At 38.1% G+C, this 17641-nt stretch overlaps 1 protein-coding gene across 4 annotated transcripts in view; it reads left to right on the top strand.

Annotated features, from left to right (window-relative positions):
- Window positions 1-17641, top strand: part of REDIC1 (regulator of DNA class I crossover intermediates 1) — a 144284-nt gene that overhangs the window by 107821 nt on the left and 18822 nt on the right. Inside the window, exon 13 of one of the 4 annotated variants that reach the window (XM_082740722.1) lies at window positions 6234-6686. The exons of 2 other annotated variants lie outside the window; for them this stretch is intronic. In XM_082740722.1, coding sequence (XP_082596848.1) covers window positions 6234-6607 — 374 coding nt within the window. In that variant the 3' untranslated portion in view covers window positions 6608-6686. Of the gene's footprint in view, window positions 1-6233; window positions 6687-17641 lie in introns of those variants that run through there. One more of the 4 variants, XM_082740724.1, reaches the window with a different exon arrangement.

The following is a 17641-nucleotide window of genomic DNA, read 5'->3' on the forward strand; positions in this document are numbered from 1 at the left end:
TTTTTTTGTTGGAGCTTATATTCAAAGGAAAATGTTTTTGTCTTCAAGATATAAAAATATTTCAATGCTTTTGTAAGAGAAATGTTCAATATTGGGAAAATGATTTATATTCACTAATTTTAATCTTGCTAAGATTCTTTTCAAAAATATTAGTTTGCTCATTTATAAAATACAGGCTTTATTTCCTACATAACATTTTTTTTGGTTTCAGGATTTTAAATGTTCATACTCTGAAATTGACCATTTGTATGGAATATTACAAACTACACAGCAGAAGGCATTCTGATACATAATTGAACCAAAAAATAGAGGTGGTAGGAGTTTCTGTGCCTTTAAAGAAAAGGATGATGAGATATTGCATTGTCACATGCACACATATCTTATTCAGTAGTTTGTGCTGCAGGGGTGATCTGAAACATAATGATTTAGAAACACCAACAGCTGATATTTAAATGGTATCAATCTTAAGTTTTTAAGCTAGTTTTAGGAAGTTACTTTTGCAGACTTAGAAAGCTCAAAGACCTCCTAAGTATTTTCTCAAAGTATAGTAATCATCTCATGAAAGGGGAATAAATTATCCACTGTACATTGATAGTTTTTCAAAAGGCCCAGTTTTCATTGTGATATTAAACAAAAAGTATTCTGTCATGGGTTGATTATCTTGAGCATTATTGTGCAAAGTATTACATAGCAATGAAGATCAATATATAGAAAAAGACGACCCTTTACTGGTGATACTAGAATAAGATCAAGCTGTGAATTTTAGGTTGGTTTCAAATATCAAATAAATGGAGTTTTTTTTTTCAAATACTAATCAAAGTCTACTAGTACTGAGAGCACATTCATTACAGAAATCTAAATGTAGTTATATTTTTATCAATATCATAATGTAGAAATTAAGCTCAGTTAGGAATTTGTAATGTAAACTACCATTAAAGGAATGTGAGGACTTTCTAGAACAGTGACCACATAGGATAAAGTGCAGTGTAGTAAAGAATGTAAACTTGTCCCAAAAGAGATCTGCCCTGTGCCCTTGGCTTTTGGGATATAATCAATCTCTAAGTGCTTAGAGTGTCCTTCATGCCTGATAGAAATCTTTGTTAGCCTGGGGACTTTGAGCCAAGCTAAATAGTAACAGTGTGATTTAGAATGAGACTTGGGGTCAGGCTGATACACAATTGCTGATACATAATACATACCTGCTCAACTTCTTAAGGCTTTTAGAAACTGAGGTGAGTATGTGGAAAGTCAGCCGTGTCACTGTGATGGAGTCCCAGTAAAGACTCTAGACACTAAGGTTTGGGTGAGCCTTCCTGGTTGACAGTATTCTCTGTGTTGTCACACGTTAATACCAGGAAGGTCTGTGACTCCATAGAAGAGGACTACTGGATGTTCTGCATTTATCACTTTCCTGAGTGTATTTCTTCCCTAGGCTGATTTTAATCTGTATTCTTGTCCTGTAATAAACTGTAACTGTGAGTAGAACAGCTTTCAATGAGTTCTGAGTCCTTATAAAGCAAATTACTAAATTTGAGGGTGCTCCTGAAACCCCTGAAATAAGTGTAGTTTTGTGGACTGTTTCCTAACTTTGCAGTTGCTAACTATTTAGGTGTTTTAAGAAGCTAAAAATATTGGAAAGGAAAGAGTACAGATTTATAAAACCAAAAAGACATCTCTTACATAGTAGAATAGATTGTAGCATACTTCTCAAAATACAATATTGTTTAGGTTTTCCTTTGGTGAAACCATTTAATGAAAAAAAAACTGAAGTTAAACACCTTTCTTTCCATATTCACAATTTAAGATGTATAAAACAAAGTAAATTCTAGCTGAGGTTTATCCAAATGAAACAAAATTGGAAGCTTAAATGATTATGCACACATTTGTAATGTAAACTACCAATCACAGTGCCTGCAAATAAGATAATTTACAGTCAGTAATGGTTGATGCATATAATAACTGATCTGGAGTTCATATTTAATGGATTTGTGAAACAGTGCTTTATTTTGGTTAGAATTAATTACTCTAATAAGTTGCCATTTGTAATAGCAAGAAATTATCTTTAGAGATAGTCTCATGTAATTTTCTTTTATATAGTACTTAGCCATAGTTGGAATTTATTTGTGATTTCTTAGTAAATGTTTATTTTCCCCATGACACCAGATATAGCAGTGAGGTAGATGCTGTTCTTGCTCTGCTCACATTTCCTTGGCACTTTCCATTTCAATACATGCCAACCTGATTTCCAGCTGACAGCATTTGTGACTTACTTCCTGAGAGGTTTCTCTTGGCTGAAGACATGAGCTCTCTGTGCAGGCAGGCAGCAAGTACCAGGGAATTAATGCTGTTTGAGAGAAGTCTTTTAAAACAATGACTGATGGGAGAATGCCTGAGTGGCTCAGTCAGTTAAGCGGCTGCCTTTGGCTCCAGTCATAATTCCAGGGTCCTGGGATGGAGTCCCACATTGGGCTCCTTGCTCAGTGGGAGCCTGCTTCTTCCTCTACCTCTGCCTGCTGCTCCCCTGCTTGTGTGCTCTCTCTCTGACAAATAAAATCTGTTAAAAAACCAACAACAATGACTGATGGGAGCTGGTGGGTAAATACTCCAGTTCCCTTGCCTCTTTTTTTTTTTTTTTTTTTTTTTAAGATTTTATTTATTTTTTTGACACAGAGAGATCACAAGTAGGGAGAGAGGCAGACAGAGAGAGAGGGAAGCAGGCTCCCTGCTGAATGGAGAGCCTGATGCGGGGCTCGATCCCAGGACTCTGGGATCACAACCTGAGCCGAAGGCAGAGGTTTAACCCACTGAGCCACCCAGGCGCCCTCTTTTGCCTCTTGTGCACAGTAACTTCCTCAAAGCATTTTCTGTGCCATTATGTACTCAAGGTGTGATCCACAGACCTGTAACATTAATGTTACCATTGCATGGGAATTGATTAGAGGGGCAGATTCTTAGAACCTACCCCAAAACTAGTGAATCAGAATCTCTGGGAGTGGGGACCAAGAACATATGCTTAAATGGGTGATATTTATGCCCTTTAAAGTTGGAGAAACACTATTCTTCTGGAGTTCCTTGGGAAGGGTTAAGTTGCTTACCATAGTAACTTGCTTGATAATAAACCATTTATTAGCTTCCTTCCTTTTCTGTCTCACTTCCCTTCTTCCTTACTAAGTCTTTCTTGAAATCACACCCCCAAAAACGAAATGCACTTAAATGTTGCATCCAGTTTTGTCATATAGTTTGCTTCTGGGAGAATCCATATTGACAGGGACCATGACAAATTGATGCATGAATTCTCTTTTTTGATTCAGATTCTGACATTTCTACTTTTTCTAATTTTACAGTTCTCTAGTTTAAGTTTTCCATCCATTTCTGCCACATGCTGAAAACTCATGCATCTAGCCACATATTAGACACAAGTGCAGAGAGAATTTGTGAAAAGAAGTATACATTATATTAAATTGTCCAGAATGCACAAGAGAAAGAAATAGGAAGTATGAATGAAACAATAAGGATAGAATAAGAAGCTCCAACATGTACTTAACTGAAGTATTCAATAGTAGAGGAGAGAGAATGGAATAGAGGCATACTTTAAAGTGATAATGCCTGAGAATTCTTCAGAATTGATCAGTCATATTAATTCACAAATTCAAGAAGTCCAACAATTTCCAAGTAGGAAAAATAATATGAAATTCATGTATAGACCCAGTATAATAAAATAGCAGAGCCTCAAAGAATATCTTGAAAGCAGCTATAGAGGAAAAAGACTATCTTCCTACAAGGACAGCTACATTGTTAGATGAATTTTTAATAGCATTAATGGAAGCCAAAATACAGTATAATTATACCTTCCAAATCCTGACAGAAAAAAGCTGTCATTCAAGACTTCTGTTTCTTTTCCTATAGCTCCAGCACTGTTTGAAACCACCAAACTAGCCAATGCTATCCTAAGACACTATTTCTGCAGGATTTGGTGATTTATATTTAAGGCTTTTGTATTATAGATAGCGATTTCTCTGATTTTTTTCACTGTTTAGTCTTCAACCCATATTTTTAGTAATTTTTCTATTGTTTCCATCTTTAAGGTGCCTTCTTATTGACTTTGTAAGCACTTGAAGTTGTTCAAGCCATAGGAATTTCTTTTGTCTTTTCAGTGTTCTCTCTGATGGTAAGCAGTATATATTCCTTTATGCCTGTTGCTGCATTCTCATTTCTTTTAAAATGCTTCATTATTTCAGACTTCTTTAATACTTAAGGCTTCCCTTTTAATATGCAGTGTTTGGCATGTGCATGGGGCCTAATGCAGGCCTTGAACTTACGACCCTGAGATCAAGACCTGAGTTGAAATCAAGAGTTGGACATTTAACCGATGAGCCACCCAGGCACCCAACACTGCCTTTTTTTTTTTTTTTTTTTTTGAATCAGGACACTCAGACTTGTTTGGGATGTTGAGTATATATATAATTTCTACAAATGTAAATGAATAGCAAAACATTAAAAATAATACAGTGAAGACATTTGGGAGATGGAGAGAAGAACTGAGTTGGGGGAAATTGGAAGGGGAGACAACCCATGAGAGACTGTGGACTCTGAGAAACAAACTGGAGGGTTTTGGGGTGAGCCTGGTGGTGGGTATTATGGAGGGCACGTATTGCATGGAGCACTGGGTGTGGTGCATAAACAATTTTGGAACACTGAAATAAAATAATATGGTGAATCAAAGTAACTGGCAGATTTTTCAATATGTGTATTATTCTGTGTATACCTGAGTGGCTCAGTTCAAATGGGTACAGTTTTGTGCATTCACCTAGGGTTTCTTGTGGATGCAATTGCTTATCAATCTGTGAAATTTATATCATTCTTAAATTGTTCCCTAATATATAATATGGGAACAAATTTGCCTTTTCATAACAGTTGTTAGAGCAAAACTTGACCATTTCTTTCTCATACCATAGTGTCCTCTCAGTTTTTTAATGGTGTCTTCAAAGAGGAAAGATTCTAATTTGATCAAACCTAATTTATCTTTTCAGAAAAATTGACGTGGTCACAGCTTCTTCTGTGTTTCCTTCTAGAAGTTTTTTTTAAAAAATAAAATATTTAATTTATTTATTTGACAGAGATCACAAGTAAGCAGAGAGGCAGAGAGAGAGGGGGAAGCAGGCTCCCCGCTGAGCAGAGAGCCTGATGAGGGGTTTGATCCCAGGACCCTGGGATTCTGACCTGAGCTGAAGGTAGAAGCTTTAACCCACTGAGCCACCCAGACCCCCTCCTTCGAGAAGTTTTGTATTTTTAGTTTTTATGTTTAGGTCTGTCGCTCTCGCCTGCAAGAACGACTTGGAGACTTATGTAGCGGCGAACCTTTTTTATTAATCGCTTTTTTCTTCCTTCTCCTCTAACCCCGGGGGCATGGGTTTTTATGCAGGCAGTGTTAACCAATCAGAATGCAGTGCTCATGCACCTCCCACGTGAGTGGACCTAAATGAACAGCCAATCATATTCAGTCCCTTACAGCTCTTATAGTAGGCCTCCTGTACTGGCTCCCGACATCTCCCCCTTTTTTATTTATTTATAATGGCTGAGATCGTGCCTGTCTTAGGTTGCCAAATCTCAGCACACATGCTTACCCGTCATCGGGTACTCTCCCTGGTCGAAGAGCCCCTGTCTTAGGTTGCTATGGTGTGGGATCAGTCTTACCGTCTTTGACTACCGATCTAGCATACTTAGCCATATCTGTGGGGAGGTACCAGCTTCAAGAGCCATCATGGCTTGAACCATGAGGTGTTGTTGTCGTTGATTGCGACGGCCACGGCCACACACCCAACGTAACATTAGTACGTTAGCTGTGATTAAGAGAACAGCCATGGCACCAAGTCCGGTCCACTGTTTGAGGAACGAAACAGATTGCTGTAACATTTTTTTCCACTCACTAACAGGTGCAATAGTTACTTTGGTAGAATTTATGGATATAATTTGAGCTCATAATTGCCTAGTTAAATTTTGAAATTGACGGTTCCAGGTACCATTAAGCATTCTTCCCAATTGTCGAGACAGATTGGCCACTACTGACAAGTTATTGTAAGCTACGGGAGTAACACAAAGTCCCACCATATTATGTATATATCCTGTTGAGATTATAGATTCTAAGACATCTATTTGTTCCTGTACTAGATCAACTCTTTGATTTACAATAAGGATCCCCGCATGCAAATGTCCGTTAATTTGTTCTTGCGTAGCCAATGCTTCAGCGACCATTCCTGTGGCGTTGTTGAGCGCAGCTGCTGTCTGTACCGAGGTTGTCAACGCTACCACGGCAGCAGTAGCAGTGGCGGCGGATGCTGCGATAGCTGAAATAATGGCTGCTGTTATTCCAAAGTCTCGTTTATGTCGAAGCAGCACCGGCAGGTTGTCGGGGTTCACCTGTACTGGCATCGGGATATACGTCGGTATCTTGGCTATTACTGCCGAGTCTCCCACCGTGGCGTTCCAACATTCTGATAGCAGACAATTCTGGGACTCACAAGAGAGACTAGATGACTTGTTAATAGTAGAAGCATTAAAAACTATGAAGAGAAAGGGAGCTCTAACACAGACGGGCGTTGGTGAGTAACTTATGTGCTTAGCTGAGGTGCAATTGCAAGTAACATTTGTTTCAAATCGAGAGCCTACGTAAGTTACGCCATGTAGACCCATTAATAAAGTGAAGGCTTTCCAAGCCTGCACATGTCTGTGCAGCATTGCAGAGCAGCCACCTATCTAGAAGGTGAGCTGACGCGCCTTGCGCCGGGTCTTGGTAGGTATAATTATAGCCAAAAAAGGTGGAGTTAGAGTAAGTGGGGATTTTAGGACTGAATGAGAATCCTGTTCCCACCCAAACTCCTGAGAGGCTACTATGGCAGCCACTCGTGCAGTGCAGCTCGCACAATAGCAGGCCTTGGTGCAGCAAGGTTTATACGGAGGAGGCCCCTCGTAAGGTGGCGCTGTTGGGGCTGGGCGCGTGGGCATAGGATCTAAGTTATCTACCACTTCTGTCTTTGTAACTGCGCCATAGCTCTTTCTTCTGCTTTTAATTTCAGCTGCGCCATAACTTCCCCCTGCATTTTGAGATGCGCCATAGCCTTCTTTAGCTCTTCCTCCTTTTTTGCAAGCTCCTTTTGCATCTTGCTCACCTTTTGGCTTTTGGGCGATTTCCCTCCTCTGCCCCTTTCATCATCGCTCGAGCTAGATCCCTCACTGGCTGAGTGTCCGTTTGAGCTTTCACTCTCAGAGCTAGTGTCCTTCAAGGAGCCTTTACAAGATTCCTTTCACTTGTTCTAAGATCTCCCCTCCCAGTTGCACCTCCTGGTGTATGGGCTCTCGCAGGGATTGCAAGCAAACTTTCACTAAAGACCAAACTGCCAGGTTCCTGGCGTAGTGCGCGGATCGCGTCTAAGGTCTTCTCCTAAATGCTCCCACTGAGGGATGTTTAATATCCCTTCCTCCAAAAACCAGGGAGCCGTTTGTCCCACTTCTCTCAAAAACAAACGAGCTGTTTTATTTTTTAAAGGAGTACCAATTGCTTTAAGGATATCAGAAAGCGGCCCCAGCATTTTATATGTGGCCATCTCGTTTCCCATACCGGAAAGCTTTACTCTCGTCCTTATCCTAGGAACTTTGCAGCCATCTCGTTTCCCATCCCGGAAAGCTTTCTACGCTCATCCTTGACTTGAGGAACTTTCCCTGTCACTAGACAGAAATAGGTGCACTCTTTACCTGATCGTCGCCGACTCCGTGCGTCTCTCACGATGAGATTCCCGGGTTTCGGCACCACTTGTCGCTCTCGCCTGCAAGAACGACTCGGAGACTCACGTAGCAGCGAACCTTTTTTTATTAATTGCTTTCTTCCTCCTCCTTCTCTAACCCCGGGCGCATGCGTTTTTATACAGGCAGTGTTAACCAATCAGAATGCAGTGCTCATGCACCTCCCACGTGAGTGGACCTAAATGAACAGCCAATCATATTCAGTCCCTTACAGCTCTTATAGTAGGCCTCCTATACTGGCTCCCGACATAGGTCTATGATTTATTTCTAGCTTTTATTTATTTTGTGCCACATAAGGTCAAAAGTTTTTTTGTTTTTTTGTTTTTTTTTAACATACATAAGTGCTCCAGCAGCATTTGTTGAAAAGACATTCTTGCACCCAATGAATGAACTTATGCCTTTGTCAAAATCACTTGACCATGATGTGTAGGTTTGAACTCCTTATTATGTTCTATTGCTTTTATTATTTTACCTATTTATTATGATTTATGTTCTAAAATTTATTTATTATAGATATATCTCCGTATCTCTTATGTGAAGAACACATTATCTTGACTAATGTAGCTTTATAGCAGGTTTTGAAATCTGTTGTTGCTACCCATTTTTTAAAGTAATTACTCTGACTTTATATGTATTTCCATATAACATTTGGTCTCAATTTTACATGTGTTTGTATGGAAAAGTATTAAAATTTTCTTTTTTTAAAAATATTTTAACATTTTTTTTTTAAATTTGTCAGAGAGAGGGAGAGAGAGTGAGCACAGGCAGACAGAATGGCAGGCAGAGGCAGAGGGAGAAGCAGGCTCCCTGCCGAGCAAGGAGCCCGATGTGGGACTCAATCTCAGGACTCTGGGATCATGACCTGAGCCGAAGGCAGCTGCTTAACCAACTGAGCCACCGAGGCATCCCAGTATTAAAATTTTCTTAAGGGGGAAAACAATCTTAGAAAATGAATGAAAATTAAAAAATAAGTAATAGTTTCCAAATTACTCTGTTCTCATCTGTTTTTTTTTTTAAGAAAGATTTTATTTATTTATAAAATTGAGACGATTGAGTAGAAATTAGGCTGAATTATGTTTAGTTTAGTAACAAGTGATTTTTTTCAACATCCTTTTTCTCACTTAATTTGGAATTCAAAGCGAATTAAAATTATCTTTGTTTTAACTGAATATTGCCAGTATAAAAAATGAAAGAAGTACCTTGACATTCTTAGTTTCTTACTTAAATGGCATATATTTCCAACTGGAATTACCTCTCTGGCTTTCTTTCTTTATTTTTTTAATTAGATTTTTTCTAAATTTATTCAACAGAGAGAGAGATCACAAGTAGGGAGAGAGGCAGACAGAGGGGGAGAGGGAAGTAGGCTCCCTGGCCCAATGCAGGGCTCGATCCTAGGACCCTATGATCATGACCTAAGTCAATGGTAGAGGCTTAACCCACTGAGACACCCAGGTGCCCCTACCTCTTTGGTTTTCTATCATCTTGAATTCTTCCTTTGAATTTTCTGAAGGCTGGAACATAGTCTCAGATGCTGGAACCAAATCTGACCTTTGCGAGCAGGGTGGAATGAAGGGTGGGAATGAAGGGTAGGAGAAGGATTTAAATGGTTTTAGTTAGTCTGTACTTAAGGGGCTCAATATCAAGTCAAATCTCACAAAGACCTTTTCCCCAGTTCTAGTAACTAGCTTTCAAGTTTCTTTGTACACAATTCTAGCAACCAAATTTCTATTTTATTTTCCTCATATCTACATCCTCATTCTAACAAGTCTTTCACTCCACACATTAAAACCTTACTCCTGTACCCCAGCCTCAGTACAAGTTTGTAAACTGACCTACCCATAATTATGTGTGGGCCTGTTTGGATCTCTAATTTTTTTTTTAAAGATTTTATTTATTTATTTGTCAGAGAGAGGAGCGAGAGTGAGCACAGGCAGATAGAGTGGCAGGTAGAGGCAGACGGAGAAGCAGGCTCCCTGCCAAGCAAGGAGCCTGATGTGGGACTCGATCCCAGGACGCTGGGATCATGACCCATGCTGAAGGCAGCTGCTTAACCAACTGAGCCACCCAGGCATCCCTCTAATGTTTTTTTGCATCTATATTCCCACTGCACTGCTCCTTCTAGGAAATGACTGTCCTCTGCCAGTGATGTAAGCCACTTGCCTCAACTGCCAGCTGCTTTCTGACCTACACCTACACATGCCTCTGTGTAGCATGCTCTGCCTGGCTGAACATCCTCCTGTCATTCCCACTTAAGTTTACCCTGGCCTTTCACTTGTCCTGTCACAGTGAGGAGATGAGATGTAAAGAATTAAAATTTGTAAATGTCTGGCACACTTATTTTGGTACATAAAAAGCATATGATTAAGAATAAAACATGTTGAAAATAATCACTATAACACTATGATCTCTACATACAGACTTAGAAAGTCTTAATGAAATGGTTGTGCCTGTTAATATGGCCAACTATCAAAGAGACTTGCAGAAATTTGCCACTCGTTCATTATACATGCTGAATGGAATGCAAACAAATGAACAGAGACCTGTGATATTCTTGGAATTAATATAGGTACACAGGAAAAGTGTTTTTAAAGTTTATGAATACTGTTACTTATAAAAGTCAGAATAGCCAAAGATAATGACTTACCATTTTTTAAAAAGATTTATTTATTTATTTGAGAGAGCGAGCATGCAGTGGAGAGGGGTACAGGGAGAGGGAGGGAGAGAATCTTAAGCAGGCTCCATGCCCAGCTTGGAGCCTGATGTCGGGCTTGATCTCAGGACCCTGAGATAGGACTTGAGCCAAAATCAAGAGTTGGATGCTCAACCGACTGTGCCAACCCAGTGCCCTGATAATGCCTTATTTTGATGAATTTTTTGGGTGTAGTTTATGTCTAATGGGGTGAACCCCAGTGCTATTCATAAGAGACTACAACGTTTTGTGTTTTTTATTTGTTTGTTTTTGGTTTAAGATTTATTTGAGAGAGAGAGAAGCAGACTCCCCTCTGAGCACTGAGCCTGATGCAGGGCTTGATTTCAGGATCCTAAGATCATGACCTGAGCTGAAACCAAGAGTTAGATGCTTAACTGACTGACTCTGTCACCTAGATACCCATAAGAGACCACCAAAATTTTAAGAGGAGTGTACTTTCAGAACAGCTGCCTGCTTGGACTAAAAGGGACCGAGACAGTTCAACATAAAAAGAGGCTTTGGACTTCCAAAGTACTATTTAGAGGAAGCAGGCTGATAAAAACTACTTAGCTGCAAACGTAAACAGTTTTTTATGGAAAAGAATGATGAAGGGGGTTGAACCATGAGCTCAGAGGTAAAGATATATAGACATGCTATGCCGCATTCCTCGGCAGAAGGCCTGCATCAAGGGAACTTCAGTATATGCCTGACTGGATTTCAGAATTGTTATTGACTGGTAACTCTTGTTTACCTCTATTTCATCTATTTTCAATAGAAAATTCTATAATAATTGCCTTCTGCCTCTCATACCACTGCATTATGGTGTGCAGAGGATATATATCCTATGTCTGTAGGTTAGATCCTAGATCCTCAGATTGAGAATAGTTATACTTGAGGAACTGTGCTTGATAAATAGCATCTGGAGAGCTTCATACACACGTGGATGAGACTCTGGACTTTGAACCTATGTCTGGTGCCATAATCAGTGAGGCCTTTGCAGGGGGTGGGGGTGTCTTAGGAGGTGGAGACTGTAATTTGCAGCAGAAGGAATATAAGTAATTCGAGGCCAGAGGATATGTTTGCACTCTGACTCCCCTTCCACAAACAATGGGCTCTAATTGTTCTCCTCTTGATATGTGTGAGCCTTGATTACTTACTTCTAACAAACAGAATGAGGTAGAAGTGATGCTGCCTGTTTTCCAAGATAGGAAAAGTGATAACAGTTTCCAGGTGATGCTCTTTTTTTACCCTGCTTTCAGGACACATACCTTTGCTGCCCTGAGCTGTCATTTAAGAAGTCTTGCTGCTACTAAACCTCCATGCTGGAGAGACCATATGGAAAGACCAAATAGGGTAAGATGCCTGAGGAGTTCCAGTCTTTGGGTCTTCTCAGTCTGGACACTAGATGTGTGAGCAAATGAACTGCTTTTAAGCAGCCTCAGCCAAGAGTGTAGAGAAATAAGCTGTCCCTGCTAGCCATGCTCATGTTGCACATTTGTGATCTAAGTACGTTGTTTTAAGCTACTAAGAATTTTGAGGTGATCTGTTACATAGCATTAGATAACTGAGACAGTTCGTGTTTACAGGTCTTAATCTCCTCACTGCTACATTTACTGATGAGAGCTAGAACCCCGTTTTGCGATATATTTTTTTAAATGTATATGGCCTAAAATAGTGCTTTTCATACAGTGGACACTCAGTAAAGCTTGCTGGTTCTGTAAAATGGATTGAAGCACAACCAGGCTACATGTAGCTAGCTCTTTTAAGGCAGCTTCCTTAGAATGAACTAGCATTATAGCTGTTATCACTTCATATTTCTCCTTTAAACCTTTGTTCTTGTTGCTTTGCTTACCTTAGTTACTGTCTGACTTTGGCTCTAGTTCACAATTTATTTTTTAAACAGAGAGAGATCACAAGTAGAGCAGCAGGCTGGGGGGGGGGGTGAGGGGGGAAGCAGGCTCCCCACTGAGCAGAGAGCCTGATGCGGGGCTTGATCCCAGGACCCTGAGATCATGATAAGCCTCTGAGTCAAAGGCAGAGGCTTAATCCACTGAGCCACCCAGGCACCCCACTAGTTCACAACTTTTATATCTCTCTCACTTCATCTTGATTTTGACTCCTTAACCTAACTTTTGGCTCATGACCTGATAGTGATTATAACTACTAAAATGTATTGACCTGTATGTAAATTTTATAGCTCAAGAGCCACTGTATCCCTGGAAATAGTGCCCAGTACATTTACATAAAAAATTAGTAATCATTTGTTGATTGATCTTACCTTCTTGTCCATGTGAAAGACACTGAAGTAATTTATGTACACCACCTCAGTTAATCCTCACAACAATATTATGAAGATTATCTCCATTTTATAGATAAGGAGATTGAACTTTAAATTGGTGAAGTGACTTTCCCAGGTCATCCAGTCTGTAGTAGAGACAAGATTCAAATCAAAGATCTAACTCTAAAGCCCATACCCATGCTTTAATAACTGTGCTTTACCTCATTTTGATGTTAAATAGGTTTCTAGTTGTTGACCATCAACTTTGCCCCTTATTTGGTTTGCAGTTTAGCCTAGCCTTCTCCAGAACTGATGTCCTATTTGTCTCTGATTTGTATGTTGCTACATTCTATCCTATTGCGCATGTTTGGAGGTGCGTGGAAAGAATCTACCACTTAAAAATTATGCATGCACCAAAAAATCAAAACCAAGACCCAGTTCAGTAATATGGAGAATAACTTTTTTTTAATAGGAAAATATGTAAAACCTAATATTCACTGGTGCTATCGAACTATTTCCATGCTTGAAAAAATAAGACCTGTAAGAATGGATGGGTAAGACTAATAGCAGTTCTTTCTGATGTTAGAGTTTAGTTTTAGATTTAGACATTTTAAGCCTTGCTCATATACCAGTATTTTTGTTTTGTTTTGTTTATTGTTAAGGTGAAATCATTTGCTCACATTACAAAGTCTATTTTTCTGTTGCATATTGGCATAATAGTGTGCTCTTTTGGCTGCTATTGGTCATTGGGTTTTCAGCCAAATTATTTTGTTCTCAATAATACTTTTGGTGTCATTGAACATGTTATATATGAACCATATTTTCCTCTTATTTGCAGTCTTAAGGATTTTTATTTTAATGTTATTTATGAGTTAGGGAAAAGGTGAAAAATAAAAATTGAGAGTGATTAACAAGGTAGACCAAAAGAGCATTTAGCAACATTTGAAAAATCAAAGTACAATGGAGTACAAAGATATCTTTTTCCTATCGTAAGTTAATTGCAGTTGACTCTTGAACGACACAGGTGTTTAGTGATACCAATCCTCATGTAGTCGAAAAACCACATATAACTTTTGACTCCCCTAAAAACTTAATTGCTAATAGCCTACCTTTGGTAGCCTTAGGGATTACATGAATAGCCAATTTACACATTTTTTATGTTATATGAATTATATACTGTATTCTTAAGTAACCTAAAGAAAAAAATGTTATTAAGAACATCATAAGGAAGAGGAAAATACATTAATAGTACTATAGAAAATCCAAGTATAGTGAACCCCTGCAGTTCAAATCTATGTTGTTCAAGGGTCAACTGCATACTGAAACTTAATTATGTTTGATATTAGTTAATTCTAATCTGTCTTTAATAGTTGATAATGGGGCAGTCCTTCATTTTACATAAGATCAGATCCAAGGATCATTATTTCCCACATCTCTTTTTACTTGGAAATAACTGATTTTATATGATATGACCTCCCCCATTGCTAAGTGGCATTTTCCAGATTACTTCATAATAGCTGTAAGTAATGACTTCTTTGTTCAATACCCATGAAGGTAACATATTTCAGTTTATTTATTAATCTAGAAATCTTTTCTGAATTTCATTATAATATGTAGATGTTTTTGTTATATTGTATACGATGTGTAGAATAACGTGTATCTTACAATAGGTACTTATTAAATTTTTGTTGAAGGGATGAGACTTTTTTTGAGTAGATTTGGTCTCTCTGCAGTCACTGGAATGCAAAAATGGGGATATTTTTAAGATATTCAAGACTTGTTTTTATTTACCATTTCATCTGGCTTGAACAGGTGTTAGGCTCTGTAGAGTTTCATAAGACATCTAACATTCAAGGCCTCATATAGACAAAAGTTCCTTTGCTATCACACCAAGCCTTCTTCCTTCTCAGCTTATTACAATTAATAGCAATAACCAATATATATTCTACACAGCATATATCATCTTGGGCTAATCACCCCGAAATATTACTGAATGAAGTGAGCATTTGTAGTCTAAGAGAGAAAATACTGAGTTCTCCAAATTCTGTTGTATTAGAACCCATAAGTAGCAGAAAGAATCTGGATTTGTTTATTTAAAGCTAACATTCTATTAAACTGTAACAGATCTATTACTAAATGTTCTTTAAGGATATTAACCTTTATGTTTTTATAACATTAAATTAAAAGATGACTATTATAAATGAAATGGCTGATGAAATAATGATGTTGAACTGAGACCCAGAGTGGCAGAGCTCTTTACAACTAACTGTGGGGTTGGGGTAGGGGTGCTATGGCAGAGTCACTATAACAAGTTGTATTTATAGCTATAAGGTCATATTTATCTTTTTTTCTCCTTTGCAGTGTGTTGAGGTCAGTGTTTACAGCCTGTTCCATACAACATTTCTAGACAGCTAGTTAAGTTTCAAATGTCATTGGGATGGCTACACATACTTTTGAACATGCAACCTTAACACATTAGAAAATCCTGCAGGGTAAAGGAAGTGTATATATATGTTCCAGAATTCTTAATCTTTAAGTCCTCCTTTTGCTCTTCCTATAAAAAGGTAGGTAAGAATTATTTTTAGAGAAACTAAATATGTGCAAAAACCTAGAGGTTATGGGAATACAAATTAATTGAGATAGGCCCTTTCTCAGTGAGTTTTTAACTTAATAAAGGATTAATTCCTTTATTCATTCATGTGTACTTAGTGTAGGCACTGTAAAAGCAATATCCATGTATTAGAAGAAAAGATAGATTGATCCCTAGTTACATAAAACTCATGGTTTAGTAGGAGCTCTCATAAAGAGAATATAGAATATCATGATTGAATTATTTATAGAAATAGAGTTAAAATATGTCACTTTTGGCTAGGATGCTCAGGTAAGGCTTTCTGGAAGGTATACTTACAAATATTTTAAGTCAGTGTGAAATTCTAAGTCTTCATTTTTGAGCAGAATGGATATAGGAGGGGTAGAAACCAAATGTAATACTGAAGATGGCAAAAATGGTCATGATTTTCTACCCCTTTCTATATTCACAACTGGTACATCATGATATTGCATGTTCTTCAGTTAAGAGGAATCTATTTCTCTGTCTCTGAAATTTGAGTAGGTGTCAGAAGTTGATTTTGCCTATAAAATCTAGCAGATGTGACTTTTGTGTCAGATCTGAGCCTGGACCTCAAGAAGGGTTGCATATTGATGCTTTCTTAAAAGGATGCTCAGCTGTGTTGGAAAATTCTGGGCAAGCCAGCTGAAGGATGAAAGACCACATAGAAGAGAGTTGAGCCATCCCAGCTGAGGCCCTCTTGGACAGCTATCACCCCACCCACCCAGTAGCTGACCTTACATATTAGAGAGCTCAGCAGTAACACAGGAACTACCCATCTGGGCACAGTCTGAATTGTCAGCCCACCAAATTGTGAGCTAAATAAATATTTTTGAATTTGAAGTCCCTGCAATTTTTTTTTAAACATAGCAACAATTAGCTACTGTAGCATAGTTAATAAGTATAAGTGCATGTAGGGAAGAATGTTTTAATTACCAAGCTCTCAATACCATTTGTATAGCATACATACTTTTGGAAACTTTTTAGCAAGCCAGTTTTATTTCTTGCAGTGAATTCCTATGGCAGATTTCTTTTGGCACACATGGAGTTTGGATTTACAATATGCATGGATTATGTTGCTTTCCAAAAAGTTTGTATCACATTAATAGGAAATAGGTATCCATTTTCACTAAAACAGCATATTGTAATTTTTTAATGTCTTTGTATGTTTTGATTTTGGGGGTCTACTTATGCTAAGTAAAAGTGATATCAAGGTTTTCTTCAGTTTATATTTTGGTATCACTTATAGGGTAATTTGTGATCAGAAATATGAATTACCAGAGGAAATCAGTGAGGCCCTTGCTTTCCTATATTTAATAGTATAGTGAGGTAGAAAGAATGTGAGATTTGGAGTCCAAGCAATATATCAGAATATGTAATTTTTTACAAGATTTTATTTCCTCAACTTTTTTCTTGCTTCTCCAAAACTGATAGTGTTAAAAAATTCAGCTATTTTTTTTATAATGAAATGAAAGTTATATGAAGGAAGTCCAATTTGTGTTTTCTGAATAAACTTTTTAATTAGCAATAATCGCGCCTCGGATAAACCTCATTGGCTACAATACTGCCACTGCGCAAAGCTTGAATAAACTGTTTTTAAATCTAGTGATCCTGAGTTTGACTAGTCATTTCATGAACAAAAGTATCCCTTTAAATTCGTAAATTAAAGAAGGGACTTCAGGTTTTCTTAAGATTTCTGTATTTATCTCTGGAAAAAATATTTTCTTATGCCTTTAGAATTTTTATTAAATTTAATCTTATACTGCATTCTAAATGGATTTTGAACTTCCCATGGGTTGATGTCCTTCCCTTTTTAAAATTAGCTTACATAGGACCTACCATAATCTTGGGGACAGCCAAGCATATAGGTAGACTTCAGGTAGGCTGGTCATCATCTTACCAGGGAATATGAGGAGAACAGTATTACTGAGAATAGAATTTTATTACATGATTATTTTAACAGGGCTTGGGATACAGTTCAGTGATTACTTTATAGGTTATAGTGTTTTCTTTTTCTTTTTTAAAGATTTTAATTATTAGAGAGAATGTGGGGAGGAGGGAGAAGAGGGAGAAGGACAAGCAGACTCTGCACTGAGCATAGCCTGAGGTGGGGCTCGATCCCATAACCCTGAGGGCATGGCCTAAGCTGAAATCAGGATCGGACAACCACCTGAACCACCCAGCTGCCACTAATGTTCTCTGCTTTGAGCTAGCTTGATGGCTTTTTTTTAAAGGGCAATAAAATAATTTGTTAATTAAATTAATAGTT

The sequence above is a fragment of the Mustela nivalis genome (genome assembly GCF_964662115.1).
Source record: "Mustela nivalis genome assembly, chromosome: 7".
In the NCBI taxonomy this organism is placed as follows: Eukaryota; Metazoa; Chordata; class Mammalia; order Carnivora; family Mustelidae; genus Mustela; species Mustela nivalis.